This window comes from Crinia signifera, chromosome 3, assembly GCF_055691185.1.
Source record: "Crinia signifera chromosome 3, ASM5569118v1, whole genome shotgun sequence".
Lineage (NCBI taxonomy): Eukaryota > Metazoa > Chordata > Amphibia > Anura > Myobatrachidae > Crinia > Crinia signifera.
Genome location: NC_139219.1, coordinates 60,053,405 through 60,069,328, shown reverse-complemented (window position 1 = coordinate 60,069,328; position 15,924 = coordinate 60,053,405). Strand labels below are relative to the sequence as shown.

The 15,924-nt window shown below is 40.6% G+C and overlaps 1 protein-coding gene across 3 annotated transcripts in view; it reads right to left on the bottom strand.

Annotated features, from left to right (window-relative positions):
* PUS10 (pseudouridine synthase 10) overlaps positions 1–15,924 on the bottom strand; it is a 73,027-nt gene that overhangs the window by 14,122 nt on the left and 42,981 nt on the right. For all 3 annotated transcript variants that reach the window (XM_083175884.1, XM_083175883.1, XM_083175882.1), the window contains 4 exons: positions 12,338–12,383; positions 4,514–4,578; positions 2,303–2,388; positions 1,258–1,383 (listed from right to left, as the gene is read on the bottom strand). In XM_083175884.1, coding sequence (XP_083032010.1) covers positions 1,258–1,383; positions 2,303–2,388; positions 4,514–4,578; positions 12,338–12,383 — 323 coding nt within the window. The remainder of the gene's footprint in view (positions 1–1,257; positions 1,384–2,302; positions 2,389–4,513; positions 4,579–12,337; positions 12,384–15,924) is intronic.

Sequence of the window (15,924 nt, the reverse complement as noted above, 5' to 3'; positions counted from 1 at the left end):
TGCCCTGCGTTTCATGGGCGTTCCCATGAAAACGCAGGGCGTGTGTATGGAAATGTGGTCGTGATTGTTCTTCAAGTTCCGAATCTGTCCAAATTATTAAATTTGTAGATGATATTGCTATACTGGGTCTAATTGTTAACAACAATGAAACAGTACGGATTGGAGGTTTCTAGATGGTGTCTTGGAGTAGGGAGTAGTAACAATTGCCTGGTCCTAAATGTGGATAAGATCAAGGAAATGATTGTGGACTTTAGGAGGTGCCACCAAGCTACATGCTGTCCATTCATTCTGAATAACCAAGAAGTTATGTGAGTCAGTTGAGTCTTTTAAATTTCTGGGCATAAACATGTCAAAATGTTTTATTGAAAGTGTTCTCACTTATAGTGTTTTGGCTTAGTATGGTTTGGCTTTTGCTCTGCCGCTGAGCATAAATCTCTTCAGAGAGTGGTATTCCAAGCATCCATCATGTATGAAAATATGGCTACTCACAAAAGTGAAGAGTATTTTGAGGGATCCCTCGCATCCTAGTGGAGAGCGGTTTTCTTTGTTACCCTCAAATAGGAGATATCGCTCCATCTTGTGTAGGACCCATCGGTTTAGAGATCGTTTTTTTCCACAGGCAATGAGCATTTTAAATAATCAGTGGCAGTATTGGTTGTAATCCCAGGGATGAAGTAAGGTTCTGCATTCCTGATGCCGTTTTTCTTTCTGTTTCGTCTTGCTGCTTTGTTTACATATGAATTTCGTTAATTGTTCCCTTTTTTGTGGGCAATTGATGATAAAAGATATTACTATTATTATAGTATTGCAGCTAAAAACACACAATACAGACCCCAGAATTTTATTTTAGCTTCAGAAGCTTTCATTACCAATTTTTTTTAGCGTTTCTATAGCAACTGTAAAAGTTTTTAATGCTCAGCGGAGATATATCAAAACATATAGAAAGAGAAGGTCCAACCAATCAGCTCCCATCATTTCTCAAATGCAGCCTGTAAAATGACAAGCTGGTTGGTACTTTATCGCTCTCAAAGCTTATATATATATATATATATATATATATATATATATATATATATATATATCTTTCCGTTAGAGCTTATAATGACTGCTAAAAATACAGTGAGAAGATGTAGGATTGGTACAATTTTCAATTGGAGTGTCCGTGGGCAGTTGCCCAAATTGTGATTGTACAACCACGTGGCATTGTAGCATGTGCTCCCAGTACTCGGGAAAGAACATGCAAAGTAGCACACTTACTGTCAGCTTTAAATACTGGCAAAAGCTGTTCTGTGATCAGCTCCTCCACTGAAGATTCCATCTTCCTCTCCCCATCAATAATCCACGGGGTCTGTGGTAAAGTCCTTGAGTATTTGTTATATCTACCTGCAATGAATCCATCCAAACCAATAATAATAAAGTGTATGTTCACCAATTTTGACACATGAAATTACTACAAATTCAGAATAAAAAATTAAATAGACATTTAATGACAATTACAGTTGCCAAAACAGAACCAGATTACACAAAAAAAAACAATATCTGGTTGACTCTCATAACACAGAAAAACATATGATGCTAGCAACACAGAGGCAAGAAAATAGAATAGATACACACTTTATTCCATTTACCTCTGACTTGCACTCTCACTTACAAGTACATTTTTTGTTGCTATAGAGCAGTAGTTCTCAAACTCGGTCCTCAGGACCCCACACAGTTCATGTTTTCCAGGTCACCTGACAGGTGCACTCATTACTGACTGACACATTTTAAAAGATCTACAGGTGGAGCTAAGTATTTCACTTGATTCTGTGAGGAGACCTGCATTGTGTGGGGTCCCGAGGACCGATTTTTTAGAACCTGTGTTATAGAGATCCAAACCCCATTCAAAACGCAACCCATAGCCTTTAACTCTTTAGATGCGCTCTGAAACGAGTTTACTGTAATCCCACCAGTACATTCTAACATGTATTCTCAACCCTGAATGGGAAGTTCTAAGACGAGGGCATCAACAACATGGTAAGTTAGTGGTGATTTCACAGAGCAGAGCTAGGCCGTTGCAGAATTAGGACGGGCCAGCTGGAAAGGAAAACTGCTGCACTTAAGGTAAGAATCTCTCTTAAATTTAAGATTAAACTTGTTAAACTCCATCCAAAATTATATTTTTATTTTTGTTAGGGAGTCTTGTAATACGTAAAGGCTGGGGAACTGTATAAAGTTTTGGATTGCCGAACATATGCTTACAAAAAAATAAATCAATCAATCTGGCACAAAATATAAAGGAGCTGGAAGAAAAAAGTTTTACCTGCAACAAAGACTGGAGAGTGACTGCACTGAATATCCACAACTTTACATGTTGTCTTTGGAGAAGATGGGGGCCATGGAAACTGGCTGAAAAACCAATACAAGTAAATACTACAATGTTAGGCAATATCCCATCTATCTCACAGCATAATGCCATATAACTGGGTCATCGTGACATGACCATACTTCTAAAAGAAAGCCCAAAACAACAGGATCTATGTATAATAAATGGTACTTGTGACTTATCTGGGCGCCCGATTTTCTTCATCACACCTAAAAATCGTGTCAAATCGCATCGCATACAATCAGATTGCATGCGATGCGATTTGACGCGATTTTAATAAGTGAAGGCACCCAGATGCCTGTTTCATATGTGAAATGGCCCCCCAGACCCCATTTTTAATTGTATTCCCACCCTGATGGCTAAATGCCTCCCATTGTTAACGCCACCCCACTATCAACGCCAACCCGAAGCGTGGCGAGCGCAGCGAGCCCGCGAGGGGCGGCGGTACGCTTTCTCCGACCTTTTCATATCCCCACTATCCACGTCGGCGTGGAGTTGATTTTATATAGTGTGGCAAGCGCAGCGAGCCCCGCGAGGGGACGCGGATACCTGTGAAGCCCGCGAGGGGACGCGTATAGCTGTGAAGGTATCCACGTCCCCTCGCGGGGCTCGCCGCGCTCGCCACACTATATAAAATCAACTCCACGCCGACGTGGATTGTGGGGGTATGAAAAGGTTGGAGGACGCGTACCGCTGCGCTCGCCACGCTTCGGGTTGGGTCATTTAGCCATCAGGGTGGGTATACAATTAAAAATGGGGTCTGGGGGCCATTTCACATATGAAAGAGGCATCTGGGTGCCTGTACATATTAAAATCGCATCAAATCGCATCAAATCGCATCGCATGCAATACAATAGCATACAATGCAACAGCGATTTTCTCTTCAAGGGAATTTCAAGGGAAATCGCATCAAATTGCATCAAATCGCATGCTTAGGGTACTGGCATACAATTTCAACATCGGGCGCCCAGATAAGTCACAAGTACCTAATAAATTAATAAGTAAAATATACTCTTCTTGAGTTGAAAAATTCTATAAAAAGTGGGAATTCTTTATTAACACTTTGGATGAGCACTCCCACAGTCATATTCTAAGAATATTTGAGGACACTACATGGAAACTGCTTAGACGAGTAGCCGCAGGTTAATAGATTACTCTGTCTATATTGATTTAATTATACTTTTGATTGCATTAACATTTGTAGCTCACCAATCTGATTTTTTTAAATGTATCCTTCCTCAATGTGTTTCCCTTTCCCCTCCTGTTACCCTTGTCTTTGCGTCACTCCTCCTTCTCTTTTTTGATTCTTGTTTCATTGATACAGGTTTGTGAAAGAATTTGTTATTTCTGATATTTGTTGTATCTTTTATCTCATTTTGTGATGCAGTATCAACATTTTTGGTAATTGATTCTTCATATTTGAAATTCAATAAAATTGAATAAAAAAAAACAACTATTTTTATTAACTTTGACAAAAGTACATTTAAAAAAAACAAATCCAAACCTTACAGAAAAAATGGGTAAAATATATGAGTAAGCAAATTGCAATAATCTGAATACCAAACATATGATATACTCTCTAATGAGATATCCATTTTGGAACTCATTAGTAGATACAGTAAATGGGGTGGGCTCACTAGATATGGTTAACCTTGGGGACATACGCAATGAAGGTCAATGAAGAATGTGCATGACATTTCATTGCATGTACAGAGTTTAAAAGGGAGATGGGAACAGTTTATCTTTAAAATAAGTGCACTCTGGCCTTTAAATTACTGCAGTATTGGTGAATTTTTATCAGACTTTAGTGGTAACGTTATGTTTTTTTCATACTAGAGATTTTCAGTATACCCAGTTAAGATGCACGTAAGGGCAATAGTAACCCAAAATACATAATCCCCAATAATATCTAGAACTTTTACACTGGTGGCTCCCAGCCCACATAAATACCAAGAGCAAAAATTCCACCAGCTACGTCAAGACCAGTTACTTGAAATCTGAACAGCTTCCAAAAATAGGACAAAGGGAAAATTAAACAATTAATCAGCAGATCATTAACAACGGGCAGCTCTTATGACTTCCTCTCCTTTTTGCACAGTTCAGTTAATAATACACTCGGTACTGAGAAGTAGGGTTAGAGGAACTCACGCGCAGAACTCGTTGTCTTTTATCTTGTCTAGAGCCTTCACAACCGCCATTCTAGTGAAAACAGACTGCAGACACAAGCATATCAATAAGATGATGATCTATATGTACAATGCAGAGGATGTGGCTACAAGTCATCCACCATCAAAAACTGTGGTTTATACATTTATTTCTTACTGTATATTTAAATGGAACAATTATCATCAATTAAAAGAAACATTCAGAATACTAAAGGGAAAATATTATCTCACCACAATTAATAATTATGCCTATACAGCCTAAGCTATGGGGATTTTTTGATGAGGGACAAAGCTTGGGTAAATATCAAATTAATGCTATAATGTATATAGTAAATCTCTATATATCATAATTTTTTATAAGAAAAAGGCAGGAGAGGTGTAAAATAGTCACTCTTACCTGTACTTTAATGGCCCCAATACACTTATTCCCTTGAACCAAATTTGGACCTTTTTTATCCCATCATAAAATTAATATTGTTTTCTTAATTTTAGGACAGATAAGCTGGTGCTTTGTAGCAGCACATGTAATGCAGCATTTTATGATATTATGGCCAGTGGGAGGCAGTATTCTCTCATTGGTGGATTATATAGCACTGTGACTGACCCCCCTTATACTAAAAGTGTTTACCCACTTCAGAATAGTTCCCTCTTAGCAGGTGTCTCTCTAGAGCAGGACAGGCCAACCTGTGGCTCTCCAGATGTTGTGAAACTACAAATCCCAGCATGCCTTGCCACAGTTTCAACACTCCCTTATAGCAAAACTATGGCAAGGCATGATGGGATTTGTATGTTTGACAACATCTGGAGAGCCACAGGTTGTGGCCAGGCCTGCTCTAGAGCAATTATTTTGTGGCAAGCATGGTGGTGGGGGAAAAGCTTCCCAGAAAGATATTGGAGTTTGCTGCCAATTGTCACTCAGCAGTAGGTCTGCATTTAGCCATGCAACTACCTTTGTCTCTTAACCCTTACCAGTTATGTTACTGACAAATGCACACCTAAGTAAAAATCACCAGGAAGCAGGACAGTGTGACCTAAGAGCATGATTTTACTGACTTGGAACACCTGTCATCTGTGTGGTGCTCCAGAGACAACCACTACTTTTGGAGTATACATGTGAAGTAGATTACATGTAATATAAAGCAGTAGCTTTCCTACTGGAAGCCTCCAAGTTGGCAGACATACCCAGGTTCCCAGTAAATTGGGCTCAAAATAAGACTTTGCATTTAAGTGTGGGCAAAAGATCAATTATCAAAGGCACATTTATGCAATTTCTAACTGAGGCAGGGACAAATATGCTAGTGGTGTTATGAGAGCTGGGACTGTAGACCAGAGAACAAAATATGGCAGTCCACCTAGTACTCCATGCAGCTCCACACTAACTGAAATTCAGAGAGTGTGGCGTGTGTATCTAGGGGTGTGGACTGTCGACAGTGAATATATCCACCACAATTGGTTGACACTGAAAAGGTCATCACATAAAAAAGGTTGAAATGCACTAGGTCAAAATTGTCAAAAGGTCGACAAAAGCAAAAGTAAAACTCCTTGACAAAGATACATAAGGTCTTGACACATGTTGGCCTAGAGCAGTCTAATTTTTAGGATACTGATTTGGACTTGGACCCTGTTTGGACACTTTAGATCTATATCGTGTGAAAGATCATCTGAATGCAGGTTAGTTTCCCCCTCACTTCATTTAACAGTAACCCATCCGGATTGGGAATTTCTTTTTCTACGAAGTGAGGTAGGTTTCCACTGCTACAACAATTCTGATCTTCTTTTTGTTAGCCACTCGAATATATATTTTAAAATTGAATTTTACCAAATAAAACCTTCATATTAGACCTGCTTTTTAAAGGATTTTTCATCCACGCCCCACGTTGTGAAAAGATACCATGCTGTGTGTCACACGGAGAGCCTACCACTGAGCACTGATACGAATGTGTTAAACATTGCACTCTAAAGATACTCTTATAAATGTAGATCATAACATGACCTTGTAAGTAGGGGTACGGCTGACCCTTTAGCAGCCATTGTAAAGAAACCTTTTTGTTTTTGAATTTCTCTGTCTGCCCTGTAAGTCAGGGAAATGTCATCCCCTTGATCAATCCCCAATCCCCCATCTGCACACAAAGTTATTACACATTTTTTGTTGCCTATTTTCTCTCTCCACATATTCATCATTGCGACAAACGAATGTCATCGCGAGCCTTAGAGACCAATGCTACAGGGAAAAGGAGAAGACATCTAGGACCTTTAACACCCAATAGGAATGTCTTATTTTATGTATACTCCATAAATTAACTGTCACATCTCTGCTATTAGACCATCCACCTCCACCAACACTCTTGGTCCAACATAGGAGCGCCCATTGACACACACTTCTCACATATACCCAATGAGTCATTTGACAAGTCTCAGGGAATAGGCCCCTAGTGTAAACATAGGTTAGATCCTAGAAGCACCCAGACCCTCAAGCCTTCTTTTATACATAGGCAAAAGGTTGACATGGGAATGGTCGACATAGGAAAAGGTCAACAAGGGGTTTTCACTGTTTTTGGTTTCTATGTCGACATGGACTCCAAATAAGTGTAACATGTACCCTTGCTTTGATCGAAAAGCTCCGGGCAGGATGACTCCCTTCGCTCGGCACACTTTACCATTCTAAATACTAGTTAAAAGAAAATATTGTGGTTCATCCTATTTGATTGCCAAAATCCCATATAAAATAGACCAGCAGCTAGTAGGAATCACCAAGTGCTTTTGTCAAATCAAAACTCAAATGTGAACATAGAAGTAAATCCCTTTCAGCCAGTTTGCAAGAATCAAAAGGAATTGTACAGATACCTTTGTATGTAACAGTCAAATAGAGAAATTATCAGAACGTTTTTTGGTTAAAGGCTATAATCAATTGGCAAAGCTAAAAACAAACTCCAGTTAATAGATAGGACGGACCTCCTGAAAGAGAAACCAAAAAAGGACAATAGGGACAATTTTAAATGGTCTTTTATTTCAAGGTATAGTTCCTCATTTAAAAACACTGAAACATTTTTTAAGAGAAATTGGAAATTACTGCTACAAGATCCAGTTTTAATTAACCATATTCCGGACCGAACAAGTTTTATATCTATATATATATATAAGGGTACCCTCGTTAAAGGATAAATTGGTGAGTTCCCAACCCTGGTCCTCAAGTACCCCCAACAGTGCATATTTTTCAGGTCTCCACACAGAATCACAGGCAAAATAATTAGCTCCACCTGTGGATCTTTTAAAATGTGACTGAATAATGAGTGCACCTGCTGGGTGACCTGGAAAATGTGCACTATTGGGGGTACTTGAGGACCAAGGTTGGGAACCACTGGCATAGAGGAAGAGCCCTTACAGAGTGTCTGCACAAAAGGGTTTCATAGGTGTGGAGCATGTCTGATGTGTAGAACTGTGAAAAGTGCCACACCAAATTTTTATAGTTCAAGATCAAGGGAAAATCATATAAAATTGATAATTTTATCACGTGTAACTCCAGGAATGTGATTTCCATCCTGGAGTGCACGTGTAATTTTTTTATGTCGGTAAAACCTCAAGGAATTTGAAGGTGCGACAATCTGAGCATGTATATGACATTAGAAAGGGCCTGGATACACACTCAGTTTCGTCGCACTTTTAATTGGTCCATAATAGAAGGAATGGGTTTGTTTTTTTTATTCTGGTGCATAGTACAAGTCTTACCAAAAGCTAGAAGCAGAGATGTCGACAAAAGACTCTCTAGAACGGAAATGGAATGGATTTTTAAATTGAAAACCCTATCTCCCTTTGATCTTAATACAGAATTTGAACTAAAATGCTTTTTAAAATGATAAGTGGCACTTTTCATATTCATCATACATCCTCTCTTTTATTACTGTTTTTAAGTGTTATTAAGGATTTGTATCTTTTACCCCCTGATTTCTAGTGGTATTTATTGTCTCTTATTATTCAGTTTATATGGCCGCTGCTAAGTGCATGAGACTTCCACCCTTCTGTGATATCCCTCCCGCTCCGCTGTCTGTAATCCCAGACCCCTTCGGCCGCGTCACTTCTGGCGGAAGTGGGGCACTCCGGAACTACCGGCCACGGCGAGGGACTTCTGGTGATTAAGCACGCGGTCCTGCGCACGAGAGGAGGTGAATTACACTTAAGGGTCAATTAAGTGACCAATGAAATTTGTGTTTAGGGCAGTGGTTCCCTAGACCCCCTGGGGTGCCTTGGAGCACTTGCAGGGGTACCTCAGGTTGATGGTCCAATGAAATAGGCAAAATAAGTGCTTGTGCCTTCCAATTAAGAATATGTGGGTAAAGAGAAGTGAATCATGTTTCTCACCACATAAGTGGACCTAAGGAAAAGATTTCAATCACAACAAATTTAATATTTTTCCTGAAATTCAGGGCCGGATTATAGTGGGGGCACAGGGGGTCAGTACCCCTGGGCCCCCTCTATCTAGGGGCCCCCTGTGGTTGGCATGCATTTCTTTTAAAAATACATTTTTTTAGCTGATGGTTTTGTGCATGGGAGAGTGGGGTAGAGCTGCAGCTTCACATATCTGCCAATGTGACAATGATTAATAGTGCTGAGCATCAGGAGTGAAGGCACACTGACTGCACAAGTGTGCAGTGCATTACTGGGAGTTGACTAAGTTCCATAAGACTTTGCACAAGAGGTCAGAGGCTGAGACGTTTGTGCTGAGCTCTGCTTGGTGGAGCTCATCATATGCTTCTCAGGCCCATGAAGGAGAGCAACAGCAGCTGCCTCGTCATGGGAGGGTTTTTAATCAGAGGCAGCCCTGAGCCTGTCTGGGCTCCAACAGAGTAAGGTACAGAGGGACAAACACAGGCTTTTTTCATGTGGTGTATATATATATATATATATATACACACACATGTTTTTATTAATCCACCCCCCTGTAGTTACCCATTGACCAAGTTTATACTGATTTTACGGCCAGTAATGATAAGTAAGAGGGGGCCCCCCTTTCTAAAGTGCCCCGGGCCTCCCGAAGGCTTAATCCGGCTCTGCTGAAATTAGTAACCAACTTTTGGCCTAGGGGTGCCGTGAAAAACATTCTGATACTTTAGGGTGCCGTGATTCAAAAAGTTTGGGAACCACTGGTTTAGGCTATTCTTGGGGATAAAAAGAACTTTGTATTCAGTATACACCACAATTCTGAGGAAGGACATTAAGTCCAAAATGCATTAAGTATGGTGTACACCATTGGCTTTTCTTTGGCTGGATAATCACTCCCTTGCTATCCCTGGACTTAGAGGACTTCAAAGACCGGTATCTGGAGTCTCATCTTCCAACAGGACTGTTTGGATGTTGTGGTAGCAGTCCATGTCTTGCACATATTAAATTGCTTTTGTTATCTGAATACTGCACAATGATCCTTTTCTGTTGATATCCCCCACTCCATCAAAAATCCCAACATTCTGGGAAAGGTGTATCTTTTTTGTATCGTTCTAGGTGAAATATTTATCTGTCGACCAAATCATCAGGCAGTCACCTATTCAAGTTATGTATGACCTTATGTAATTTTAAACATGCAAGGGGAGCGCTGTGTGGTCTCACAAACTCCCTTTTCTTCTAAAATCCCATATAAGCCACGGCACATGACGTTTTATCAGGGCTAATTAGATATCTCCCAGCAAGCCTATTACATGCATCAGCAATTGCTGGTAATAGAATACCTCCTTTGGAGTATTGTACAATGGATGTACAATATCGATACCCACCACCATCCCACACATGTAACTCGCTACCTCCAAACAGCCATGAATTCGACAATCCGTGGCTGTTTCCAATAACACAGATCAGACATGTTTTAAAGTCAGATCTGTTATCTCCGACATGGGAATTAGCGGCCTCCGCCTATTCAATGCTGCCATTTCCGACTGCATTGAAGGTGTATTACGACAAAACAGATTAGACTTTAAAACAGTTCGGATCTGTTTTGTCGAAAACGGCCGTGGTCAAATACACGGGCATTTTTCGACACTGGACAGACAGAACATTGAATTCCGCATGCCGAGAATCTTTCGAGAAGAGCAAACAAAAATGGCCTGGGATACCAACTGTCGGGATATTCCGACAGTCAGAATCCCGGTTTGAATACCGCCTTATATCGGTTCCAGTTTGGTTTCACATGATATGCCTGTCTGATTTGAAGATGTGTAATAAAAGCTTAGGATGATGAAGAAAAGAAAATCACATTGTAAAGTTATGTTTGCACATAGTAGTAGTACGTTTATTTTTAAGGCGCCACAAAGTGTCCGCAGCGTCGTACATAGCAAACAAAAAAAAAATTACAAGGTAACGTACAGGGTGTGTTGATAAAATACAGCATAAATAGGGCTATAGCTGGTAGAACTAAAATCAGCATCAGTTCTGAAGTAGGTGTCGAAATTGTCGAGGAGACTGAAGATGAAGTAGAGGAAGTGTAGAACAGGGCAGGAGCACTGGTGAGGTAAAGAGGTAGGGCGAGTACGTGAGTAAGGAGGGCCCTACTCATAAGAGTTAACAGACTAAAAGGAGGTGGGTGGACGAACGAAAAACAATAGGATAAGTAGGAACTGATGGAGGGGTAGGGTAGGCAGGATAGGAGGAGCAAAAGAGGTTAGGAGGAGGAGGGATAGGCCAGTCAAAATAAGTGGGTTTTGAGGGAGCGCTTGAAGGAGGTAAGGGAATCAGAAAGCCTGATGGGTGGTGGGAGGTTGTTCCAGTGCAGGGGGGCAGCGCGAGAGAAGTCTTGGACACAGGAGTGGGAGGAGGTGATTAGGTGAGAGGTCAGTCGGCGGCGGAGCGAAGAGGACGGGAGGGAGTGTGGATAGAGATCAGTGAAGAGAGGTAAGGAGCGGTGGAGGAGGAGAGAGTCTTGTAGGTGTTGGTGAGGAGTTTAAAGAGAACCCGGAAAGGAATGGGGAGCCAGTGAAGAGATAGACAGAGGGGCGAGGCAGAGGTGGAGCGGCGGGAGAGGAAGATGAGCCTAGTAGCAGCGTTAAGAATGGATTGGAGAGGGGCGAGGCGGGTGAGAGGTAGCCCAGAGAGAAGGATGTTGCCGTAGTCAAGGCGGGAGATGACAAGAGAGTGAATGAGAATATTGGTCGCATCAGTGGAGAGGAATGGTCTGATGCGAGAGATGTTGCAGAGGTGAAAGCGGCAAGACTGTGAGAGAGCACGAATGTGGGGGTGAAAGAGAGGGAGGAGTCAATGATGACACCGAGACAGCGCGTTTGGTCGGTGGAGGTGATCTCGGTTTCACCAATGCTGATGGAGATAGTTGGCGAAGAGGGGATGTTCGTGGGATGGAAGATTAGAAGTTCAGTTTTAGCCATGTTTAGTTTCAGGAAGCGTTGGGTCATCCAGGCTTAGATGGCCGTGAGGCATTCGGAGACCTTGGACAGGAGTGATGGGGATAGGTCGGGGGAGGAGAGATAGATTAGGGTATCATCAGCATAAAGGTGGTAATGGAAGCCATAGGAGCTGATGAGGTTGCCCAGAGAGGTGGTGTAGAGGGAGAAGAGGAGAGGGCCAAGGACTGACCCTTGGGGAACACCGACTGGCTGCCGGGTAGTAGGAGGAGGAGGAGCTCGGAGTGGAGACAGAGAAGGAGCGATCGGAGAGGTATTAGGTGAACCAGGAAAAGACCGTGCCAGTGATGCCAAAGGAGCGGAGGGTGTTTAGTACACTTAAAAGGTGTAATATGAAAAAGGAAGTCAATCATCATTACACCAGCACAGAACACAACATAACCTACATGTTATAAATGATAACTGCTTACTTGTTTATTCTTTGTACGTTTGAAACAGTCCTTGCATGAAGTGGCTCTAAAATACATAAATAGTGAAATATTAGTAGAACATGTCTGTAAGGGAAGACAACGTAAAAGCGTACATTTATCTAAACATAAATTCTGGAACAGCTTCATATATTGTTTATGTCAAGTTTGCTTTATAAAAGGGAAAATACAAACATGGTTTTTCTTATCTTTTTCTCTTTTCTTACATTTTCTTTTCCTAAATAATCACATTACATTTTTACTTTTATTCTGTTTTTTAGTTATTTCTGTACCGTGATCTACCAATAAACAAACTTAAAAAAAAATCAAAACGTGGTGCACGCACAATGAGATTTTTTAAATGTTTGTTTTTAAAAAGAGAACTTGTTGCCCCCTTGTCATTATTACACCCTTCTGTGTCCGTGTTGTCTTGTCTCGTTTTGTATGGTTTTCTTTTCCACCCTTTGTATACAGGCTTAGATTTTTGTGGGGTTACACATATAAATATCGTTCTATAACTTTCAGTATTTTATTGTATCATTCCTGTATGTGTTTACCATATAAGCTATTACTGTTGTATGTATTTTCATACTTCTATATGTTTTATACTCAATAAACATTTAATATAAAAAAAAAAGAGAACTTGTTTAGGCAAAATGTGCTTACGATAGGAGGCTGTAACAGCAAACAAATGTCAATGCCTACCGTATGCAATAGTTAATTGAATTACTGCATTAAAGTAATGAACTCAACATGAACAAAGCATTTAATGGAACTATTGGCAGTGATGTGGTAGTGAGCACTGGTGAGGACAAGTCTACGTTACAATTTTTGCATATCTGTTTTGTAATTTGTTTTTATGAGAGATCCTCAAAATATCAGTTAAAAATGCCAGCGCCGCTCACAGCGACTGGTCTTTTTTTGGTGCAATATTTACCTAAACTTCAATTAATTGACTTGGCTATATTTGCATTTATTTATACTAAAAGAACAGTCGCATATTTCGAGAAACGCTCACAGCAACGTTGGCACTCCAAGGATTAATGTCAGACCACAAATGAAATTACTGTTTATTAGCTTTGTTAGATCTAGTGTTAGAAGTTGTAGTGCTAAATGACCAATGGGGAGTGGTATGACTAGCCGACAATCAGGATCCTGACAGTCAGTATAAAGGCAATCGGAATCCTGACTGTGGGCGTTCCAACAGGGGGGGTGAGCGCAAAGAAGCCCTTTTCACTTACCACTGGTTCTATTCTCCCTTTATAGGGGTCATGGACCCCCACAAGGGAGAATAGACCTCATCAGTCGAGATCCCCCCAGTTGGAGCACCGGCAGTCAGGATTCCGATGTCGGTATACTGACTGTCGGGCAGTCATCCGGCACCCGTCCAATGCAATAGGTTGTGGTTAGAGGGAGGTGGCACAATTCCAACAAGATAATTTAAAGGGACAATAAGTTAAAAGGGTGTATATAGTTCTCCAGTGAGAACACTGGTGATTTGACTAGATCTTGACTACATGTAGTCAGGATCTAGTCAGACGGTGTGTGGGACTTTTTCATTTCTAAGTGATCTAATCAGATTGCCCCATGTGAAAATCATGTCCCTTAAGAGCCTTTCTTGACACACAGTACCCAGCAATAATTTTAAAATAGCTTTCTAAGAGATTTTTACCATTATAAACATTGTATTCAACACAAGTATATTGTAATGGTATTACTACTTAAAAATGCAGGCTTTGGTGTAAGAATTTGGAGATTCTGCAGCATGAAAAAGTAGTTGCATAGAGGTATATTAAAAAATGAAAAGTAACTTAGTGCAATTATTATTTATTATTAACAGTTTCTTATACAATATAGCGCAGCAAATTCCATTGCGCTTTACAATTGGAAAGTGATAAATCAAATCTGGGTAGTTACAGACAGTTATAGAGGTAGGAAGACCCAGCTTGTAATCTAACAATGGTAACTCAATATTTATAAGAATTAATTCAACTGTTAACCTTGATTTGGATTTTTGGAGGACGCAGGGAGTTGTGTCTCTACAGGATATTCATTCACAAGAGGTATTACTCTCATTCTCCCAACTCCAAGAGCGCTTCCAAATCCCAAAGCAAGATTTCTTTAAGTACCTTCAGATAAGGAGCTGGCTCTCTTCATTCCACAATAATCCCCCAATATCCAGGAAACACTGGACTCACCTCTCCTTTCTCATACACTCCAAATATAGCAGGGGAAACATCTCGAGATGGTATGAACTCATTATATCAGAATCTTTGAACCCAACATTTCCTTCCCAAGCTAAATGGGAGAGAGATCTTGGAAATGTTTTCAGCTCGGAAGTCTGGTCGAGTATCTTCTCCTCCTGCTTTAAAATCTCAAAATGTGTCTCCCATACAGAGATGTTTCTCAAACTAATTCATAGAGCATATTTTACCCCCGAACTACTGCATAAGATTTGGCCGGAGACCTCGCCATATTGTTGGAGAGGCTGTGGACAGAGTGGGAGCATCCTACATATTTTCTGGTCATGTCCCCACATCCAGCTTCTTTGGAAAACAATATTTGCTCTAATTTCGAAGGTACTCAACTACCCGGTACCCCTAAGTCCTTTGCTTGCCTTATTTCACTACTCCTACCCACATGTTAGCAGCACTGATAACTATATACTCGGCCATATCCTTATTGCCTCTAAAGCGGCTATAGCCCAACAATGGAAAACACCAAACATTCCCTCCATCCATAGTATTGAATCTAGAATTCATAAACACTTCACCTATGAAACCGCTTCTAGCCCTTACATCTCCCCATCACCCCTCACCAAATTGAAATGGGAGAAATGGTCTCTATATAAAAACTCTGACTCATCAGGGGCCCCCCAAACCAGTATTCTCTCAATTGATGGTTTGCGCTCTCCCACATCCCCCCCCTCAGTTCAGTACAAAAGATAAACAGGCGATTGGTAGCCCAATTACCTTCCCTATCGAAAGTATACAGGCTCATGCGTATGTTAGATGGAAATCTATATGGCTCAAAACTACACCGTGCTAGAACCTATGAACTCCCTTTATGTCTACATCCTACTGTACACCCCACACAATAATCCTAGCCCCCTCCCCTCCCCCCTTATTTATTATTGTTTTTATTTCCCCCCCCCCCCATTTAATTTGTATTGACTATGCGATTGTATTGACTGTAGATATGTCTTATGTTGTGATGTCGTGTCAAAATTTTCTGTTATCTTCACAAAATCCAATAAAAAAGATTGAATAAAAAAAAAAAAAAAGAATTAATTCAACTGTGAGACGGACACAAATGATTGATGATCTAGGTAGATTAGAGGAATGGTCAAGAGCATGGCAACTACAGTTTAATGCCAAAAAATGCAAAGACTAAATATAGTATAAATGGCACTATAATGGAAACTACTGAGAAAGAGAGGGATCTAGGTGTCACTATTTCAGGGGACTTAAAGGCAGGTAGGCAATGTAACATAGCAATGAAGAAGGTCAGATGCTTGGCTGCATAGGGAGAGGTATCAGCAGTAGAAAGCAAGAAGTAATAATGCCACCATATAGGTCATTCATACGACC